The sequence below is a fragment of the Salminus brasiliensis genome, chromosome 20 (assembly GCF_030463535.1).
Source record: "Salminus brasiliensis chromosome 20, fSalBra1.hap2, whole genome shotgun sequence".
Lineage (NCBI taxonomy): Eukaryota > Metazoa > Chordata > Actinopteri > Characiformes > Bryconidae > Salminus > Salminus brasiliensis.
The window spans coordinates 7,320,258-7,338,454 of NC_132897.1; the positions used below are offsets into that span (position 1 = coordinate 7,320,258).

At 43.5% G+C, this 18,197-nt stretch overlaps 1 protein-coding gene across 3 annotated transcripts in view; it reads right to left on the reverse strand.

Annotated features, from left to right (window-relative positions):
- The window catches only part of tncb (tenascin Cb), a 53,668-nt gene that overhangs the window by 18,637 nt on the left and 16,834 nt on the right, over positions 1-18,197 (reverse strand). For 2 of the 3 annotated variants that reach the window (XM_072664501.1, XM_072664500.1), the window contains exons 3-10: positions 16,398-18,176; positions 15,535-15,798; positions 15,316-15,431; positions 14,168-14,321; positions 10,858-11,127; positions 8,962-9,147; positions 6,722-6,811; positions 5,874-6,137 (exon numbers count right to left, since the gene is read on the reverse strand). In XM_072664501.1, coding sequence (XP_072520602.1) covers positions 5,874-6,137; positions 6,722-6,811; positions 8,962-9,147; positions 10,858-11,127; positions 14,168-14,321; positions 15,316-15,431; positions 15,535-15,798; positions 16,398-18,176 — 3,123 coding nt within the window. Of the gene's footprint in view, positions 1-493; positions 770-5,873; positions 6,138-6,721; positions 6,812-8,961; positions 9,148-10,857; positions 11,128-14,167; positions 14,322-15,315; positions 15,432-15,534; positions 15,799-16,397; positions 18,177-18,197 lie in introns of all 3 variants that reach the window. The other variant, XM_072664499.1, reaches the window with a different exon arrangement.

Below are 18,197 nucleotides of genomic sequence, written 5' to 3' on the forward strand. Positions count from 1 at the left end.
ACTCCCTAAATATTAGTGTATCTTATCATATATTTACCAGGGATTTACCACTTTGCATTCTGGCTAAACCACCTGAAAACCTGGTAAAATTACAATAACAAATGCTTTCCTAAGGCTAATTGCTTTCTATATTGCTCATAAGTGGATACTTCCAGTTCTAAAACTTGATGTATTTACACATTTCAACTGAATTCTGGTTAAAGGGGGTTTTATGCCACTCCTTATCTGTGGTAAACCACTAAACAGCATCCTTAGTTATTGAGGAGAAAAACCTTTATAAGCCTTTGTATTAGTGCATGCTGCTAGATTAACTGCTATAAGCGTTAGCTGTTAGTCATCATTCAGCATCCAGTGTGTTCTACAGAGTGTGAAGGCATTAGTATTAGATCTGAGTTGCTCCTCGAGAACGTGTTAGGAGTTATTCTTAGTGAAGGTACAAAGAGAGGGTGCTTAAAGGAGACTTGACGCCTCGGCACCGAGCGAACGATGGTACCTGTGATGGCCTCGGCAAAGACTGGCTCTAAGAGATCTCCCCTGTACATCCCATACAGAGTGACCCTGTAGAAAGTGCTGGGAGAGAGGTCAGTGATGGCTAAGCTGAACTTCTGCCCTGAAAGAGTGTGGTTCTGGCCTTCCGAGAGGCCGTCGGGGTCGGCCACTTCGATCACAAAGCCCTCAAACTCCCCTCTCTCCAGCTCCCAGGAAACATTGAAGCTGTCCCAGGACACCTCAGAGATGGTCATGTTGCCAACCAGCGGCTTTTCGTTGTCTGGATGATAAACAGAAGGGGTTAAGCAAGCAGGCAGTGGAGCACAGGTACATGTGTACAATGGGCACGGCCTGTAGTAAGACCATGACCAGGGCCGTGATGGGTGGAGGTCTAGTTAGGTCTTCTTTCTTCGGGGTGAGTATACTGTTCTGTAGTAAAGTGCCAGATTTACAAGACAGGACATATGACAACAGATGTGAAGGACAGAGCTCAAGACAGTATATAAGCAGAAAACATAGAACCGGACTTGTGACAACTCAATTTCTCCATTTCTTTTTCATTGTCATTATACCCAATTCAAAGTTTACTCTTTCTCTAGAAGCTAAAACGTTTTACCACTCCCTGACATTTGAATTAAGTCAAATTAGTGCAGAGAAGAACATACTGCTGCAAATTTACATTATGTGTGCATTTTATAGCTGTCAAACTTCATCAGAACAGGCCTATATTTGCATTCCATTAGTGTAATTGGGCAGTAAATTGCATTTTCTGCTCCAATCTCAACTTAAAAATAGTTTCTTCCAATTAGGTATTGCCAATTAACCCCCTTTTCGTAGCTCCTCTTAACACTAGCAATGCTCCTGCAGTACATATGAAGCCAGTCAACCACCACACCAAGAACTCATCACTTTTAAGCAATGTTGGGCAGATAGCTTAAAAGTGATGAGGGGAGACAACGCCATCTTCCCACCAGGAGAGAGCATGGCTAATTATGCTCTCTCAGACTGCGGCTGCTGATGGCAAAGCAGCAAACTCGCCACCCCTGGGCCATGGTGGTAACGCATTAGACCACTAAACACAGGCATGTTTTACAGTCATTTACAGTGAAACGTCTGTAGTTTTTCATTAATTCAACATTTGTATCCTTTGAAATTTGAAAAATTACTGATGATTTCCAGTGGATACAGTTTGCTGTTTTCATCACCAACTTCCAGTGAGAGTAACAGAAGCTGCATGACTGTGCATCTATACAGATGCTATACAGTAACTATCTATACTGCTATAAAGATCTATACAGTAACTGACGTATAAGCAGTCAATGGTTCAACTCATAAATGAAGCCTCTCACTCTTGCCCTCACTCATACAGTTTTTGTATGCTTGTAGAAGCTCCAGATCTCATCAGAACAGATGCAGGTGAACATAAATCCAGTAAAAAGAAACAAGAGCTTCTCATTCTGAAGAACGTAGGTAAGATCTTTTGAGCTAGTCTGAAGAACAGAGCTCGGTTCCTTCAGGTTTCTCCTGGATGCCCCCCCAGTCCAGCCAGCACAGCGTGGAGGATGTGTTCAACTCCAGCAGCAGCAGCAGCAGCAGCAGCAGCTCACCTGATTTACCATCATTAAGCCCTGATTTACCACCAAACCAGGTGTTGATCTGAAGAGAACTCTAAATAATACTAGACTCCATGAGGAGAACTTTGGAGATTGGAGACTGATTGTAGGAATGTTTTTGGTATTTATTCTAATATCGGAGTTTTACTGAGGAAATAAACACTTACTGCTGAGATAAGGAGTCTCATTTTCACAGGAACTAAAGGTTTTGCACAGAACTGTACATTGAACCCTTTTTACTTTACTAGAGTGTACAGCAACATACTGATGATTCAGCCTGCACAAATATGAACAGTTGGGAGGCTCAATATAAAAGAAAAATGCATTAACAGCATTAAACAATGACATTAATAATTGACAGTATTACATTAGTGTGCTTTTACCATGTTAACCTTGACAGCACTCTTACATTTGCACGGCTCTGACATATACATTAGCATAGTTTGGCTTTACAGGAGAGAGAAAAAAACCTTCTCCACTTTCAATGGAAGTCAATGTAAAAAGTTTAAAAAATAATTAACATTTCCATTGGTCCATTCATGATGACATCTGGATTGGAGATACATTTTTTTTTGTGTTAGCGGTGATATGATACGAGACTATGGTACGTTTGAATCAAGTAAAGCCAATGCATTGTATTTCTCGGTTTACTAGAAGCTCTCCAGAAAAGAGGACATGCTGAACCCATTTGGAGATTTTTTCCATGACAGCTGAAATACAGCAATTCTGTAAACTCCCTCGTTCATTTTTCTGAACTGTCAACAATAGTAACACACTGCACAAACTATGTGGAATGATCTGAGAGAAACTTGTCCCCTCTCTGAGCCAAGAGTAATCAACATCTGCGTCTGTTGATCTCCAGTTCCGTTCCATCTGTTCCATGCAGAACAAACATCTGTCCATGCAGTGATATACGGGCGCATGCCGTTGTAAAGTCTGCAGTGATAAACAGGCTCGTTTGCGCAGTCACCCTTTGGTCTTAGCCCATTAACAGCAGCCATGCACCTGACTTAACAGCTTGCTGAGGCAGCTCTGGTATTAATGGCTTGGAGAGAAGCCATTAATTCCTGAAGGTTCTGCGTAGCCTGCCTGAGCAGAGGTACGCCGAACACTTCAAAAAAAGTGAGGGGCAGCCATGCAGCGCAGCGCAACCCGTAATTGAGTATCATTGTGCTCCGTCAGCATTCATGAGCCGAGAGGAGCAGATAGCTTGGAGATGCACCACAGGCTGCCATTATCCTCTCAATGCACATTCAAGTGGGCACAAGCATGGTGGGCAAAATGGAATGAAAGACAATGAGGACGGAGTGAATGACTTTCTCAGGCATCAGCTGAGAATTTGCTTATGAAAGGTAACATTGTGAGCGAGGTTCAAAACTTTCAATTAGCATTCCATTGACTTCCATTGTGGCCCATCAGCTATACATTCATCTAATTCATCACATTTAGGATAATATATAGTCTCGGCTGGGACAAAACCTTGTATCTCAGTTTTTTTTACATCAGCCTTTTTTACATTATACTATATTATGACTAATAGAAATAATGGTTCACAGATAGGTACAATGTCAAAAAGTTGCCATTTTGGACTATATATATATATATATATATATATATATATAAACACTGAAAGGTCTTTGCATGACATATATATATATATATATATATTCATAGTCAGCCTTCTTAACTTTCAGTGCAAGTCAATGTAAAAAGAGTAATTCTGGAGCATTTATATTTGTCAGTTCACCACTAAACCCTTCCAAATTTGAGATACAACGTCCGATATTGCCCGCCAGCATTTTATATATATATATATATATATATATATATATATATATATATATATATATATATATATATATATATATATATGCATTTCTATATGCATGCATGCATGCATGCCTTAGATATGGCCTTGCTTTAGCACTGGTACATTGCCTCTGTTTTCTTTCATAAGGAAAACATCAAAATTGACCATTCATAATATTGAAAAGCACTGGAGCATTTATGAACATGCAGTCCACCAGAACACAAAGCTATATATATAAAGCTTATGCCTTAGAGGTCAGCAGGTACAGGCTGATTTTCCTAACCTTTATAGTCACATTATTAATGTGTCCTTACTTAGTTACCACGTAATTGTTCTTTACATTATGTCACAATTTCATGATGAATGGACCAATGGTGTTTCTCACAAATGACTTGGAATTAAATCTTGACTTCCACTGAACGGTTTTTACAAGGTTTTTGCATGACAGTGACATATGTATATATACATAAGCATTAATATATATAATATTTAATTTAGCAGTAATTTGATGAGTGTCAGTGCAATGTGTTTACTTACATACATATTTCAAATCTCTGCTAAAGGAAGCCCAGTATTAACTGTAGTTATCATTCCACACCTGGTTTGGCTAATCAGTCTTTCATTGAGTGAAATAAAGTCTGCTGCTGGTGCAAGTTCATGTGATGGTCATGTGAATATCATGCTTTTCCAAGCAAAACCACACTTATGTGGTTAAAATGCCTTTAAGTAGTTGCTGTCTAAGACTTCCGCTCAGTACTGTAAACATGCATATATACTGTATGTGTGTGGGTTAATGTATGCTTGTATATTCACAAGATCCTCAGATGCTGCTGAAAGCATACTGTCCCTTAATGACCACAAACGATGGGTCCCCAGACACTTGAGCTGAAATCCTTGTAATCCTTTCAGCGTGGCACCCAATGATTGTCCATCAGGAGAAAGGCCCAGACCGAGAGGTCTCCCTGCCCCCACTCCACCCCACCCCGCCTCATCCCATTATAGGCCTGTGGAGAGTGTACGCTTCATGTTTGCACTCCGTGTCTGGGGTCGATAATGGCAGCAGAAATGAATTTGCGGGGATTATAGCGCTCCTGATTTCGGAGGCACTGTTTTAGCCGGCGCCTCAGCATGGGGCCTATTTATTTCCCCGCCCCACTGTTCATTGCGGTCAAATCACACAAAGCCAGAGGGGCGTGGCCTCATTTGGACAATTATCACATGAATGAGCTTTGTTTGTGTGTGGCTTGTGTGGCATAGTCCATATCTTTGGCAAGTGAATGAATATAGTCTTATCCCTTACGCCATACCCCTTTTTCCTTGACTTTGACGACTGCGTGGGGATACAAGGGGTATTATTTGGAATGAAATATTTAGTTTGGATGTTCCAGCAGCACTTTAAGCACCACAAAAATGGCATAATCACCCGTATTCGTCTTTCCCTTGTTACTTTAAGAAGCAAAATAAATCCACATGTTGTAAATGTGGAACTGAAGGAGACCAGAAATGTAAAGTTGGAAGTAACAATGAATTCAATTCATTCCTCAGCTCGGCTCCTGGGCTTGGCGGCAGGCAGACTATAGGGATAAAAAAAAGATCTCCCTGGCCAGGAGGGTAGCAGACAGCGTGAACCTAAAATGAAATTTATGGAGCTTTGTACACACTGCCTTCACACTCCAAAAGAAATATTGACCATTTTTGGGGGGAGAAAAAAAATAAAAGGGAATCCATTCCTTAGCTGGCCTACCATGCCTGGTGGCTGGGCGAATGAAGTTACACAGCAGATAAATCGCTCTTTCTGGCCGAGAGGTTTGGAAAGAGCTAAAACATAGGCCTATACAAAATTGACTGAACTTCAAGAAGGCAAGAATGTGAAGTTATAGCTATTTCAGATAAAACTGACCACTGTATAGCAGTGCGAATCAGTGGCCGTGTGGGTTTACTGTGGTCAGGGGGTTACTGACCTGTGGATGCGGAAAGAATGGCTGGTACGCTCTTCTTTCTTCCTCGTTCGGTGGTGAGGGTGATGGTGTACAGCATGCCTGGGATCAGGTTCCTCAGGGTATAGGTGCTGGCACTGCCTGGAACCTCCAGCTCCGTCCTATGGCCATCAGCAGACAAGAACACCAGCCTGTAGAAGTCGAACTTAGCCAAGGGTCTTTTCCAGATGAGCACCAGTGTGGTTTCTGAGGTCTCACTCACTTCCAGGTCCTTAGGAGCATCCAGGTCTGAGAGAAAGATTAGGGTTCATGCAAGTAAGTTCATATGCTACATGTGGTTGGTATAACACTGCTGTCCCTGTGACAGACTAGTACCACACCAATAATAGTCATTGAGAAGACTCCTAATGTGGATGTCCTAGAAAAATCACTGGTTCCTTAAAGACTTTTCGTTTTCAGTGAATGGGTCACAACCTGGGGTGCTTGGGGTCCCTGGTCCTGGTGATTCACCACCTGCAGAATTGAGTTCCAACCCTAATTAAGCTCACCTGATCCAAACAATGAAGTGATTCAGGGGTATTTTAATATTAGTGTGTTGGATCTGGACTCTCCAGGATTAGGACTGGGCACCCCTGTCCTACAGAAATTAAAGTTTTTTCGGAAGCATATGTACAGGAAACACTGGGGAACATTTTACATTTAGGTTGTATTGTAATCCATTGATTCCTAATGTTCATCTAGCATAATTTAAAGGTTTTAGTTCTTTGATTAAATTGTAAAAGTGTAATTTATCACATTAACATTTTTTTCCTTCTCTTTGAATGTTGCATCAGAGATCAGCTTGATTTAAGTGATATATTGCAGCATCTTACCAGTTACAGCATTGGTAGTGGTGGGCAAGCTTTCCCTCTCATCCTTGATTGCTGTCACTCCCATTCCATACTCTGTTCCAGGCCTGAGCCCTGTTGAAGAGATTGACCAAAGAGGTCATGAGGCTGAAATTCTCAAAGAACACAATAGATTCAATACGTATTTATGAAGATTTATGTTTGGAGTTAAACAGCGAAGGTTGTATATTAATTACTTAATTCGTAAGTCAGGCTACATTCACACAGCAGGTAAAAGGAGCCAAATCCAATTTTCTTTCTCTTTTTTTTTAGGCTGTTCACACTATCTTTTAATATGACCCAAGATCTGACATTAGCCTGAACAGTTCATGCTCCTAAACTGAAAGAGCAAACAGTTTACATGAGAATTCATCTTTGCCAGCATCACAGGAGCTATCAAGGAGTTCCAGTGTCTGACAGCTGGGAAAAGGGCATGTTATTCGGCCACGGCCACTACTTTGGGTCAAGCCCTTGATTTTTTAAAACTGTTAAGCTTTTTATTTGAAAAAAGCGTCAAAGGACACTGCAGCAGCACCCTCCTTTCTTTAGAAATGTCTTCAAACACGGAGTGGTTGCGATACTGACCTTCTAATTTTGTCTCAATGAGAACTCTGTTACCTGGCTATCCCGCCACTGCTGTCGTCCGTGTTCTTGTCTCCACAGCGAATGTCAAGTATAAGACACATTCTGATCTGGCTGTTCACATAACGGGTTTCCATACCAGTGAAAGTGAGCCAAATTGGAACTGAACATGTCATATTCAGTGTGTTTTTTACCATTCACACTGCCACACAGCGTCAAATATGACATGCTGTGTGAACGCAGCCTTAGTCAGGGTATGGTCTAGGTACCAGAGTTCTTGTGGACTGCTGGACGTTTTTTTCCCCCCAATATCCACACCAATAACTTCTGTCCTTCTATTTACAGTTCATTATAGTATAAACACCCTCCTCCCCAAACCCTATCCAGTCAGCAATAAACCCAGACGCTCTACCCGAAAGCTGAAGACTGCAGACTGACAAGCCATACAGGATGGATAGACCAGACAGACAAACAAGAAGATGCAATGTCCAGACAGAACCATAAACACATGTACATGTAGATTATAAGGTTTATTATTATTAGGTGAAACAAACTGAGTTAGGCGAATATAAAAGTGTCCTGGGAAATTCCATGGGGTGTATTTACGATGTTTTTGGACTGTCTGAGAAGCTTCACTATTGTAGTCTATTTTAATAATTGCCATCAGTCAGTTTTAAATTTCAGCCGTGTGCCATTTCAATCACCTCTTCTCCACTGGCTGTATCAAAGAGGCACTCACTGCAGGCCAAAAGCAATATTTACTGTCTTACAAGAGGCACTTAGATCAGTATAGCCCCTGCTGATAAGGGCCCCCAGCTCAAATCCCAGCATTTACTCCTCTTAATGCCTCTATTGGCTCCAACAGAGGTCACTGCACAGGAGTCTTCTAGCATGAAATTACACCTAATGCGGAGGAAACTCTTACTATCAATAAAATCACGAGCGTGACAGCAATTATAGATAATAACTGTGTGAAAGAGACATGTAGTGAGGTGTGTGAGTGTGTGTGCGTGTGCGCATGTGTAACACACTCGGTTATTACAACAGACTCGGTGCCTTATGAAGGGAACGGGCCTCCCAAGGACAAAGGAGCAGACCAGACAAAGAATCTATTACGCGTTTTGAATATATTTTTCCCCCAGCCTGGCTAATCCCTCCGTGCAGTAACACATGGCATTAGAGAATGAGATTGCCTCAAAGCACTGTGTATAATAGGAGCCGTTCTTAGATTGAAAAAAAGGAAAGTCTACTTTCCTTGTTTGACTAGGATTTTCACATTGAAACAAGTGCCAGTGTTATTTCATTTAAGGCTTGAATGCACAGTCCCTCTGGCCATTTTCACACCAAGTAGGCCCTTTGTGGGCGGGTGAATGTTTCATGACATAAAAAACAAAGAGACCCATTTGGAAATAAGTGCGCTGAATTGCACACTGAACACTGGAGATTGTGGAAAAGGATTTATGATTAGCTGCCTTAAATACCTGGCAGAGGCCAGACACTGGGCTAGTTCTGGTTATTCACTAATTGGCTCCTGATATCCACATTGAAATGCTGAAATTAATTTAGTCTATACCTTCTAAAAACACTGACATTAGACACTGCATGGAAGATCTGACCATCTCTGACCGAAACGATAGCCTTACCAGTGATCTTGGCTTGAGTGGTGTCCTGTGGGCCTGAAGGGAAGGTAAGTTCCCCATGCTCCCCTCCAGACAGCGGGCCGTACTTGATGCGGTAGCTGGGGACGTTAGCCTGGCTGTTTTTCCATTCCAGGGTGATGGTCTCATCAGTCTGCTCAATCGCATGCAGGTTCTTGGGGGCATCCAGGTCTGAAACACAACAACCCAGGTTAGGGGCAGTGGTGGCTATCGATAACATGGTTGTGGGTTTGATTCCCGGGCTCGGCAAGCTGCCACTGTTTGGCCCTTTACCCTCTCTGCTCCCCGGGCGCTGGAGTTGGCTGCCCACCGCTCTGGGTGTGTGTGTACTCACTGTGTGTTCACTACTACAGATGGGTTAAATGCGGAGGACATATTTCGCTGTACAGTGTACAGTGACAAATACGTGCACCTTTACCTTCTACAATGCCTTCTTGTGGTCCTCTGGGTTGACTCTGACCCTGGAGGTCTAACAATGTCAATCTCAAAATCTCAAATACTCTACATATACACCATATAGAGTGTTCCCAGTTCCCGGGTGAAGCTAATCTATTTCTGTTCAATTTATCAAACCAAGTGTACTCTGTTCATCAAAGGAAAGGGACCACCACAGCACCAGATGGTGGACTATTCTCGGCCCAGCAGTGACACTGACACGGTGGTGACATGTTAATGTGGATTGTGCCGGTACAAGTGTTGTGCTGGTTTGAGAACTGTGCAGGCACAGCAGTGTTACTCGTCTTGTGGTGGTCCACAGTGGTCCTATGGTGCTTTCATTGATTGGCGCGGTAGGGTCTGTCTGATGAATTGTGCAACAACTTCATAGTTTAAAGTCACAGTCAGCAATATCAGTATTACCAAAAACGTGCACCTACAGTAGATGTAACTGATAGTACTGTAGATGTACTGTATATACATCCTGCATATCCAAATATAATCTCAGAAAAACAGTGCTAAACGTAATGCTCTTGTCACAGGGTGGTATCCTAGGGGGTACATCTTTACTGAGGGAACCTATCTGGTGAGAAAGTGAACACAGTCACCCTTAAGACATATGCAAGTAGCTTAGTAAAGCACCTTTACTGTTATTAGAGATTATCGTTAGTCTTATGCAGTACAATAAAACATCTTATGGACAGTGGTGGCTTCGTGGTAAGAGCACTGAGTTATTGATCACTAGGTTGTGGGTTTGATACCCAGGTCTTCTAAGTTGCCCTTATCAGAAAAAGGGTATTGAACATGTGCAGGTATTGTACAGGTAAAGGACAATGTACATCTGTGCACCCACTGTACCTCAGGGTAACAAGGTTACAACCCTGTGATTAAAAACCTAGTACACTGTCAGAAAAAGGGGGCTTAGAGTACTGGGTTATTGATCACAAGGCTTTGGGTTTGCCACTTTCAGAAAAAAGGGTAGGGTAAAGGTCCTTATTGTCCAACTGTGTACCCACTGTACCTTACTCTGTAGTTTAGTAGATCCGGGTATTGAACCCACAACCTTGTGTTCAATAACCCAGTACACAGTCAGAAAAAGGGTAATGTACAGGTCCTTAGGATCCAACTGTGTACGTACTGTATCTTATTAATAGTGGTGGCAGCTTAGTATATCCGAGTATCGAACATAAAACCTTGTGATCAATAACCCAGTCCTTATGTCCATAGACCCAACTTTACACCAGTATACCATATTGACAGTGGTGGCTCAGCGTTAAAGCCCTGTGTTATTGATCGCTTGGTTGTAGGTTCACTACAACAGTCTACAGTCTGCTAGGCTGTCTCTGTTGGGCCCTTGAGCAAAGCCCATATTTCTCTTGTATTTTTGTCTGCTAATTTTAAAAGACACTACATGAACAAAGTTAAATTGAGAGTTGAGTCTCTGACCTGTGGTAAAGATCTCGTGGATGGGTACGCTGGTCATCTCCCCCCTATGGGCGCTCAGAGACACTCTGTATTCCGTATCTGGGTACAGCTGGGCCAGGTGGTACTGGGTGTCCAAAGATGAGAGTTCCACTGTGTTCATGTCTGAGGAGTCAGTGACTGGGGCATAGGACACAGAGACTCCATCCACCTGAGCTACGGGCTGGAACCAGGTGATCAGGGCAGTGCTGTCCGTTATGTCTCGCACGGCCACCTGGCTGGGGGCATCAATCACTGCATGGAGGAGAAAGTGAGAAAAGGATTGAGAAGTGATATTCAAGCAAGGGCAAAAAGGCAACTACATCTGCTGAATGCCCAAGCTAAACAGATTATTTCACTTTATAAATAGTCCCACGGATCATCAAAGCATCAAAGGTTTGTGTCGGGAATGCTAAATCAGCTGCTTCTGACATGCTTTGGGAATTATACTGTGTGTATTTAAGGTCATTGAAATGGATTATTTGTAATTTCCTTAGATCATGTATTCCTAGGGAGGGAGAGGAGGCTCCTGCGGGGGGAAATTGGTTCGCCGCATGAGACGCTGTGGTGAGGGGTCATCTTTCTGTGAGCAGTAGATAAAACAGAAAATCAGCATTTTTGCTTGGAGCACATTTGTGGGTGTGCAAAGCTGCAGGACTCTCCAGGGACGAGTGCTTCATGAGCAAGGAGAGCACAGCTCACTTTCAGCAATTAGTGCCCCCTCCCCAAGCACTTCTAGACGGGAATATAATCTTAGAAATGAAGCAACAAGCATGCTGGGAGACGTCTTCAAAACTCTGGAGACTGCAGAGCTTCAGATTGGATTTTATGTATTAGCATCTGGTATCATTTGAAGAGAAAGCAGAATTCTTAATTGGACCCTGTGAATACCAACTACTGTTGTTGTATTTAATGAATTGTGCTCTCATAAACTCTTGGTTATCTTTTCCCTCCGCTGGGCTTTGAGGTATTTCCCTTCAGCTAAACGTTTAACTTGAAATAATACACCACAAACGCTTCTCAGGTCTGTAAAAGCAAAATTAAAAGGCAACACATCTCTGCAACACCTGGTATTTTACGAGCTGACCACAAATCACAAGAAGGAAAGGGTGGTATTGAAAGATGCCACAATGTCACGGCGCTAATAGCTTTCCCACATATGGTTTTGCTTATGTCGACCGACCATTAGCGACAATTCCAGTCCCCAAACGTGTGTGGGAGTTTCTGAAAGATGTGAAAAGGAGCATTTCTTCCTTTACTGAAAGCTTTACTGAGCCACAAACACAAAGCACACCAACACAGTCTGAGCAGAAGCACAGCAACTCGGGTTCATTTGGTTAGCCAAGTCCTAAGCTCTTATCTTTCTGTGGAAAAAAATGCTTAATACATTCCTAGAAACGTACAGCTCATACGCTTAGGCCTTAAATTCATGTCCTTTCATAGTATGTTTGTAGTATTGTGTGTGTGTGACCTAACAGACACCAGCAAATGACCAAAGCTGGGTTTACTGAAGACGTCCTAGCACAAAGACGCATCCTAAAAGCAGCATTATGTGAGAATTGGTGTGCTTACACCACTGTCGTAAATACAAATTGCGCTTTGAGCTCCGTCTCATGCACTGCTGTGCTTTTGTTGACAAGCTGAGAGATTCAGGAGCGACATCTGAAGGTAAAGAAGAATGTGGACTGAGGCTGTAGAGTAAAATGACAGGATTTTACATAATTATGACACAGGTTATGCAGCGTTGTGTACTTCTGGAGAAAGCTAGCGTCATTTGGACACAGACTGTAATAGGAACAACCTTCTCCCTATCACAGTCAGTGGAGCATCAACATGATTTAGAAGCTGCTATGTAATGGTAAAATTGCTACATAAATGTTGGGAGAGTGGGAAGAGGTGGAAACGTTGGTTTATCAATAAAGAAGAAATCTGAAAATCAGTGATGGTAATGAATGAGTCATAATATATGAGTAATAATGAAGGTTCTTCACATGGTTCTTTGTGACATTCTCTAGAAGAACCACTGATGGTTCAATAAATAACCGTGTTTGTGATAGAAATGTGTCTTTATATTGGTAAAGAAACTTTCCATCAGATGAAGGTTCTTTAGACCTTTAAAAGAGATTCTTCAAGTGGTTCTTCTATGGCATCCCACAAGGAAGAACCTTCATGCCTTTAAGAGTGTAGCGGGACGAAAAGTCACATTTCCCGCCTGGACTGCTTGCTGTGGTGGTATTTGCAGGGGTTCAGTGGGTAATGACTCTCATTAAATGGGCCTTTGACCTCTTATCTCGGTGCACTGGTCAACAGTCTTGTACAGTCCACAGAAGGACTTTGAGAGTCTTTCGAATCTCTCCAGAGTCTCCAGGGTACCAGTCCAGTCCAGTCACCTCCAGTAGGAAAGACACTTCTTAATTCACATTCACTATATGTATATGTATATATATATGTGTGTGTATATATATATATATATATATATATATATATATATATGCACGCTAGGGGGGTTAGGTCTCCTTTCCACTCAAAGAGAGAATGCTGGTGCAGGGATAGCTGCCGCATCGCTGGGATTTAGACTCCCAATGCCAATTACCTAACTTGGGAGTTCCTGACAGATACAATTTAATGCAATTCATGAAGCATAAATATATAAGGGATACTTTTATCATACACTTTGGGAGACATCCAGACACTAATATAGCACAGAAGACGACAAGAGAAATGCTTTATAGGACTTGGCTTCACTTGCAATAGCAGCTTGTGCCTAATTAGCTTGACGAATTGAACAGCCTCAAGCTTACTTACCTATTCCTCAGGTCAAATCAGCAAATCCCAAAACTGTATCACATGCATTTTACAATGTCCACAGGTCCTAAATCCCTCTAACAACATACAGTGTATTGACAAAAGTATTGGGACACCTGCTCATTTAATGTTTTTATCTGCAGTCAAGGGTATTAAAAGGGGCTTATCCTGCTTTTGTTGGACTAACTGTGTCTACTGTCCATGGAAGAAGGCTTTCTAGTAGATTTTGGAGCATTGCTGTGAGGATCTGATTGCATTCAGTGACAAGAGCATTAGTGAGGTCAAGATGTTGGATTAGGTGATCATTACCCCAACTCATCCCAAAAGTATTGAACAGAGAACACTTTATACCTCTCTAGCCCACACCTGGAATAAGGCATGGTGCCAATAGGTTCATGTTTATCTGCTCCAGGGTGTCCTAGATTACCTGTGTCAGCAATATCAGTGCAACGGAAAGTAGCAAAATGCATTCATGTGATGGGGTGCTTACTTGTGACCACATTCCTGCTGGCTGGAGGTCCACGAGTGTTGTTCTTCAGCACCTCAAGTTTAACCTCATACTCCTGGCCAGGGCCCAGGCCAGACTGCTCGAAGGTGGTCTCAGGTGGGGAGAGGGAATTCAGAATCTCTCCATTCTCCTCTTTCTGGCATTTCACAACAACAGGCAACCCAGATAAAATCAATCCTTTCACTGTTGTTTGTTATGTGGCTACTTGTTAAATTAATGAGTACATGCAAGAGATTGCAAAGCATTTCTGAACAAAACATGAAAATATTGATTTAAAACTGAATCCATTGTGTCCGTCCGTCTGGCATGCATCTAGCTACTGCAACTGTGAGAAACCAACCCAAGACCTAGTCTGTAAAGGTCTTGTGGCTTCATTCTGAATGATTTTTTTAAATGATGGCTTTACATTATGAATGAAGATAATGTTTACTGTCTTTGGCACATGGAGCCGTATAATTTGCATGCGAATTGTATTCGGTTCAGTCGCTTTTTAGCAGAAGGAAACCACAAATAGGAAAATGGACATGGCTCCAGGCTGTGTGGACTCACACAGCAACTCCTCATGAAATACAGAGGGATGGGAGAGATGCTGAAGAGTAAACAGTTAGGACTTTTCAAATGCATCCACTTGGATTTGAGTGGTTCACTTCAAAGTGAAGGGTTTGTTTGGCATGAGCAACCTCAGACTTGATGTCCGAATGAAGCTGCCAAACTGCGTTTAAAAGAACAGGGTATTGGGAGACATGGTTTGCATGCTCTGACAGGAGCTGTTTTTTAGAGTTTGCTTAAGTCCTTGAAAAAAGAAATCAAGCATTGTGAAAACAGTAACAGTCTTGTTGCACATGGTCACCAGACTTGTTGCCAGAAGCTTCTTAGGAGGTTTTGTGCAACAAAAACCCCAGACTTTCAGACAGCAGCCTTTGCATATTGGCACCACTCAACTATTTTCCACAGGATACTCTTACGGTTTCCCTTTTGGAACAATTACTGGCAAACAGAAGGGCCCTTTCATATTGCATATGCTAGTGCTACTGCGGCAAATTTCAGGATAATGCTAGGACCTAGTAATACTACAGAGCGTAACCACTTCTGCAGACGACATGGTTTGCATGGAGACAGATTGAACTTACTGTGTTTCTAAAGATAAGATTCCAGCCATCAAAGGGGACGTTCAGAGGATCCCACTGAACTTCTACGGAAGTCTCTCTGACAGATTTGAACTTCAGGCCCTCGGGCTCAGGGAGATCTAACAAAGTGGTCAAAAGTGATATTACAAAAAACAGCAGTCATTACCACACCAAAATGGCTACTTCCGATCTTTTGAAAGAAGACGACTGATGAGGACTCACGTGTTGCCACTCTGGCGCTGACGGGCACGCTCATCTTGTTGTTTAGAAGAGCATAGACGCTGATCAGGTACTCCACTCCTGGCTCAAGCTCCCGGATGGTGGCCGACCTTTTTTCCCCAGTTACTCGCATATCTAACTCCAGACCTCCAGCAGCAGTAGGCATGTAGGTGATTAGGTACTCGGTCACTTGCACCTCGTTGACCCAGGATACATCCACTGTGTCTGGGGTGACTTCAGTCACAGTCAGATCGCTCGGTGGGGAGACTGTGGGCAGAAGTAACATTATACCATTAAACTTAGCTTAGGGTTCAACAATGTAACACTGTGTCTGGACTAGGCAGTATAACGGTAATACAGAATACCACAGTATCTTAAAATGAGGATGGTATTTCAGCCAAAATTACAGCCAAATAAGCCCATGTGCATTTAAGAGATGGCTTTCTCTAAGATAGGAGGTGCTATTTAGCTTGCTAGCTAACTTATCTAAGCCTTCTTCTTTCTATTTCTCCCAACACCAGGCCCTCGAGTAGCTCAGCTCAGCAGTAAGTCAACAGCAGCTGCACAGGGCTGTCTGATACTCGGTGGATCTTTAGCCGAGCCAGCTAAGCAAAGACTAGCTTGGTGAGTGGGCTAGAGATCCAAACCCATAAGGGAAAAAATCTTTAAACTCTAAGCTTTCTGTCCTTTCAAAGCTAATGCTAACCAGCTTCCCTCTCCTGATTCAGTTTAACATTAGTAATGGTCAGAGTGATGGTTTAACATCATATACCATGGTATTATTTTGATATGGGATATATCGGTATGAAAAAAGTGGGTACCGCCCAACCCTACTCTGCACCGAATAACATCAAAAACTGACTTACTTTCAGAGCAGTCTTCTCCAGTGAAACCCAATTCACAGATACACATGCCATTCAGGCAGCGACCTTGGTTGTTGCAGTTATCTGGGCAGGTAAGTTCTGAGCAGTCGGTTCCAGTGTAACCCTCAAAGCAGACACACTTCCCATCATCGCAGAAGCCGCGGTCCAGGCAGTTGTTAGGACAAGTCTTCTCGCTGCAGTCCTCTCCAGTAAAGCCCTCATCGCACAAACACTGACCATTCAGACAGCGACCTCGGTTATGGCAATTGTTGGGACACGTCTTCTCGCTGCAGTCCTCTCCAGTAAAGCCATCGTCGCACAAACACAGACCGTTTAGACAGCGACCTCGGTCATGGCAGTTGTTAGGACATGTCTTTTCACCGCAGTCCTCTCCAGTAAAACCTTCGTCGCACAAACACTGACCGTTCAGACAGCGACCTCGGTTATGGCAGTTGTTGAGACACGTCTTTTCGCTGCAGTCCTCTCCGGTAAAGCCCTCGTCGCACAAACACTGACCATTCAGACAGCGACCCCGGTTATGGCAGTTGTTGGGACAAGTCAGCTCACTACAGTCTTTGCCCGTGAAGCCGGTGTGGCAGACACACTTGCCATCCACACATTCGCCATGACCGTGGCAGTCATTAGGGCAGGTCTTAATGCTGCAGTCTTCCCCTGTGAAGCCTTTGTTACATACGCACTGACCATTCACACAGTGACCTCGATTATGGCAGTGGTTAGGACATGTCTTTTCGCTGCAGTCCTCTCCAGTAAAGCCCTCGTTACACACACACTGACCATTCAGACAGTGACCTCGGTTATGGCAGTTGTTGGGACAGGTCAGCTCACTGCAGTCTTTGCCTGTAAATCCTGCATGGCAGACGCACTTGCCATCCACACATTCACCGCGGCCGTGGCAGTCATTAGGACAGGTCTTAATGCTGCAGTCTTCACCTGCAAAGCCCTGGTGGCAAACGCACTTTCCATCCACACAGCGCCCACGGTTATGGCACTCGTTGGGACAGGAGAGCTCAGAACAGTCGTCGCCTTGGTATCCAGCATCACATATGCACTCTCCATTTACACATTTACCCCTTTCATTGCAGTTGTCAGGGCAGGAGAGAATGCTGCAGTCTTCTCCTTGGAAGCCGGGATCACAGATGCATCTGCCGTTGAAGCAGTGGCCTCTCTGACTGCAGTCATTCAGACACGTCAGCTTGGAGCAGTCTTCTCCAGTGTAGCCGAAGTTGCACACACACTGACCATTAAGACAAATGCCTTTGTTGTTACAGTTCCCTGGACAGGTAAGCTCACCACAGTCCTCCCCAGTGAAACCCTCGTCACAGTAGCAGGTTCCATTGACGCAGCGACCACGGTCAAAGCAGTCATTGGGGCAGATAAGCTCTGAGCAGTCAAAGCCTGTCCAGGGCTCATCACACACACAGTCGCTGTCCACACAGCGTCCCCTACCTAGGCAGTTGTTCAGACAGTTGGTCATTGAGCAGTCCTCCCCCATGAAACCTTCTTCACAGATGCAAGCCCCATCTATGCACTCGCCATTTTCGCCACAGTCTACAGGGCACAGTTCGATGCCACAGTCCTCTCCTCCAAAGCCCTCAAAGCAGACGCATTTGCCATCCACACATCGACCTTGATCCTGGCAGAAATTGGGGCACTCTGGCTCAGAGCAGTTGGTTCCCCTCCAGCCAGGCTCACACACACAGCTACAGGTATCAGTGCTATAGTTGCCACGACCACTGCAGTAAGGCTTGGTTGTGACCTCACCTGAAAAAACACAGGGCAACC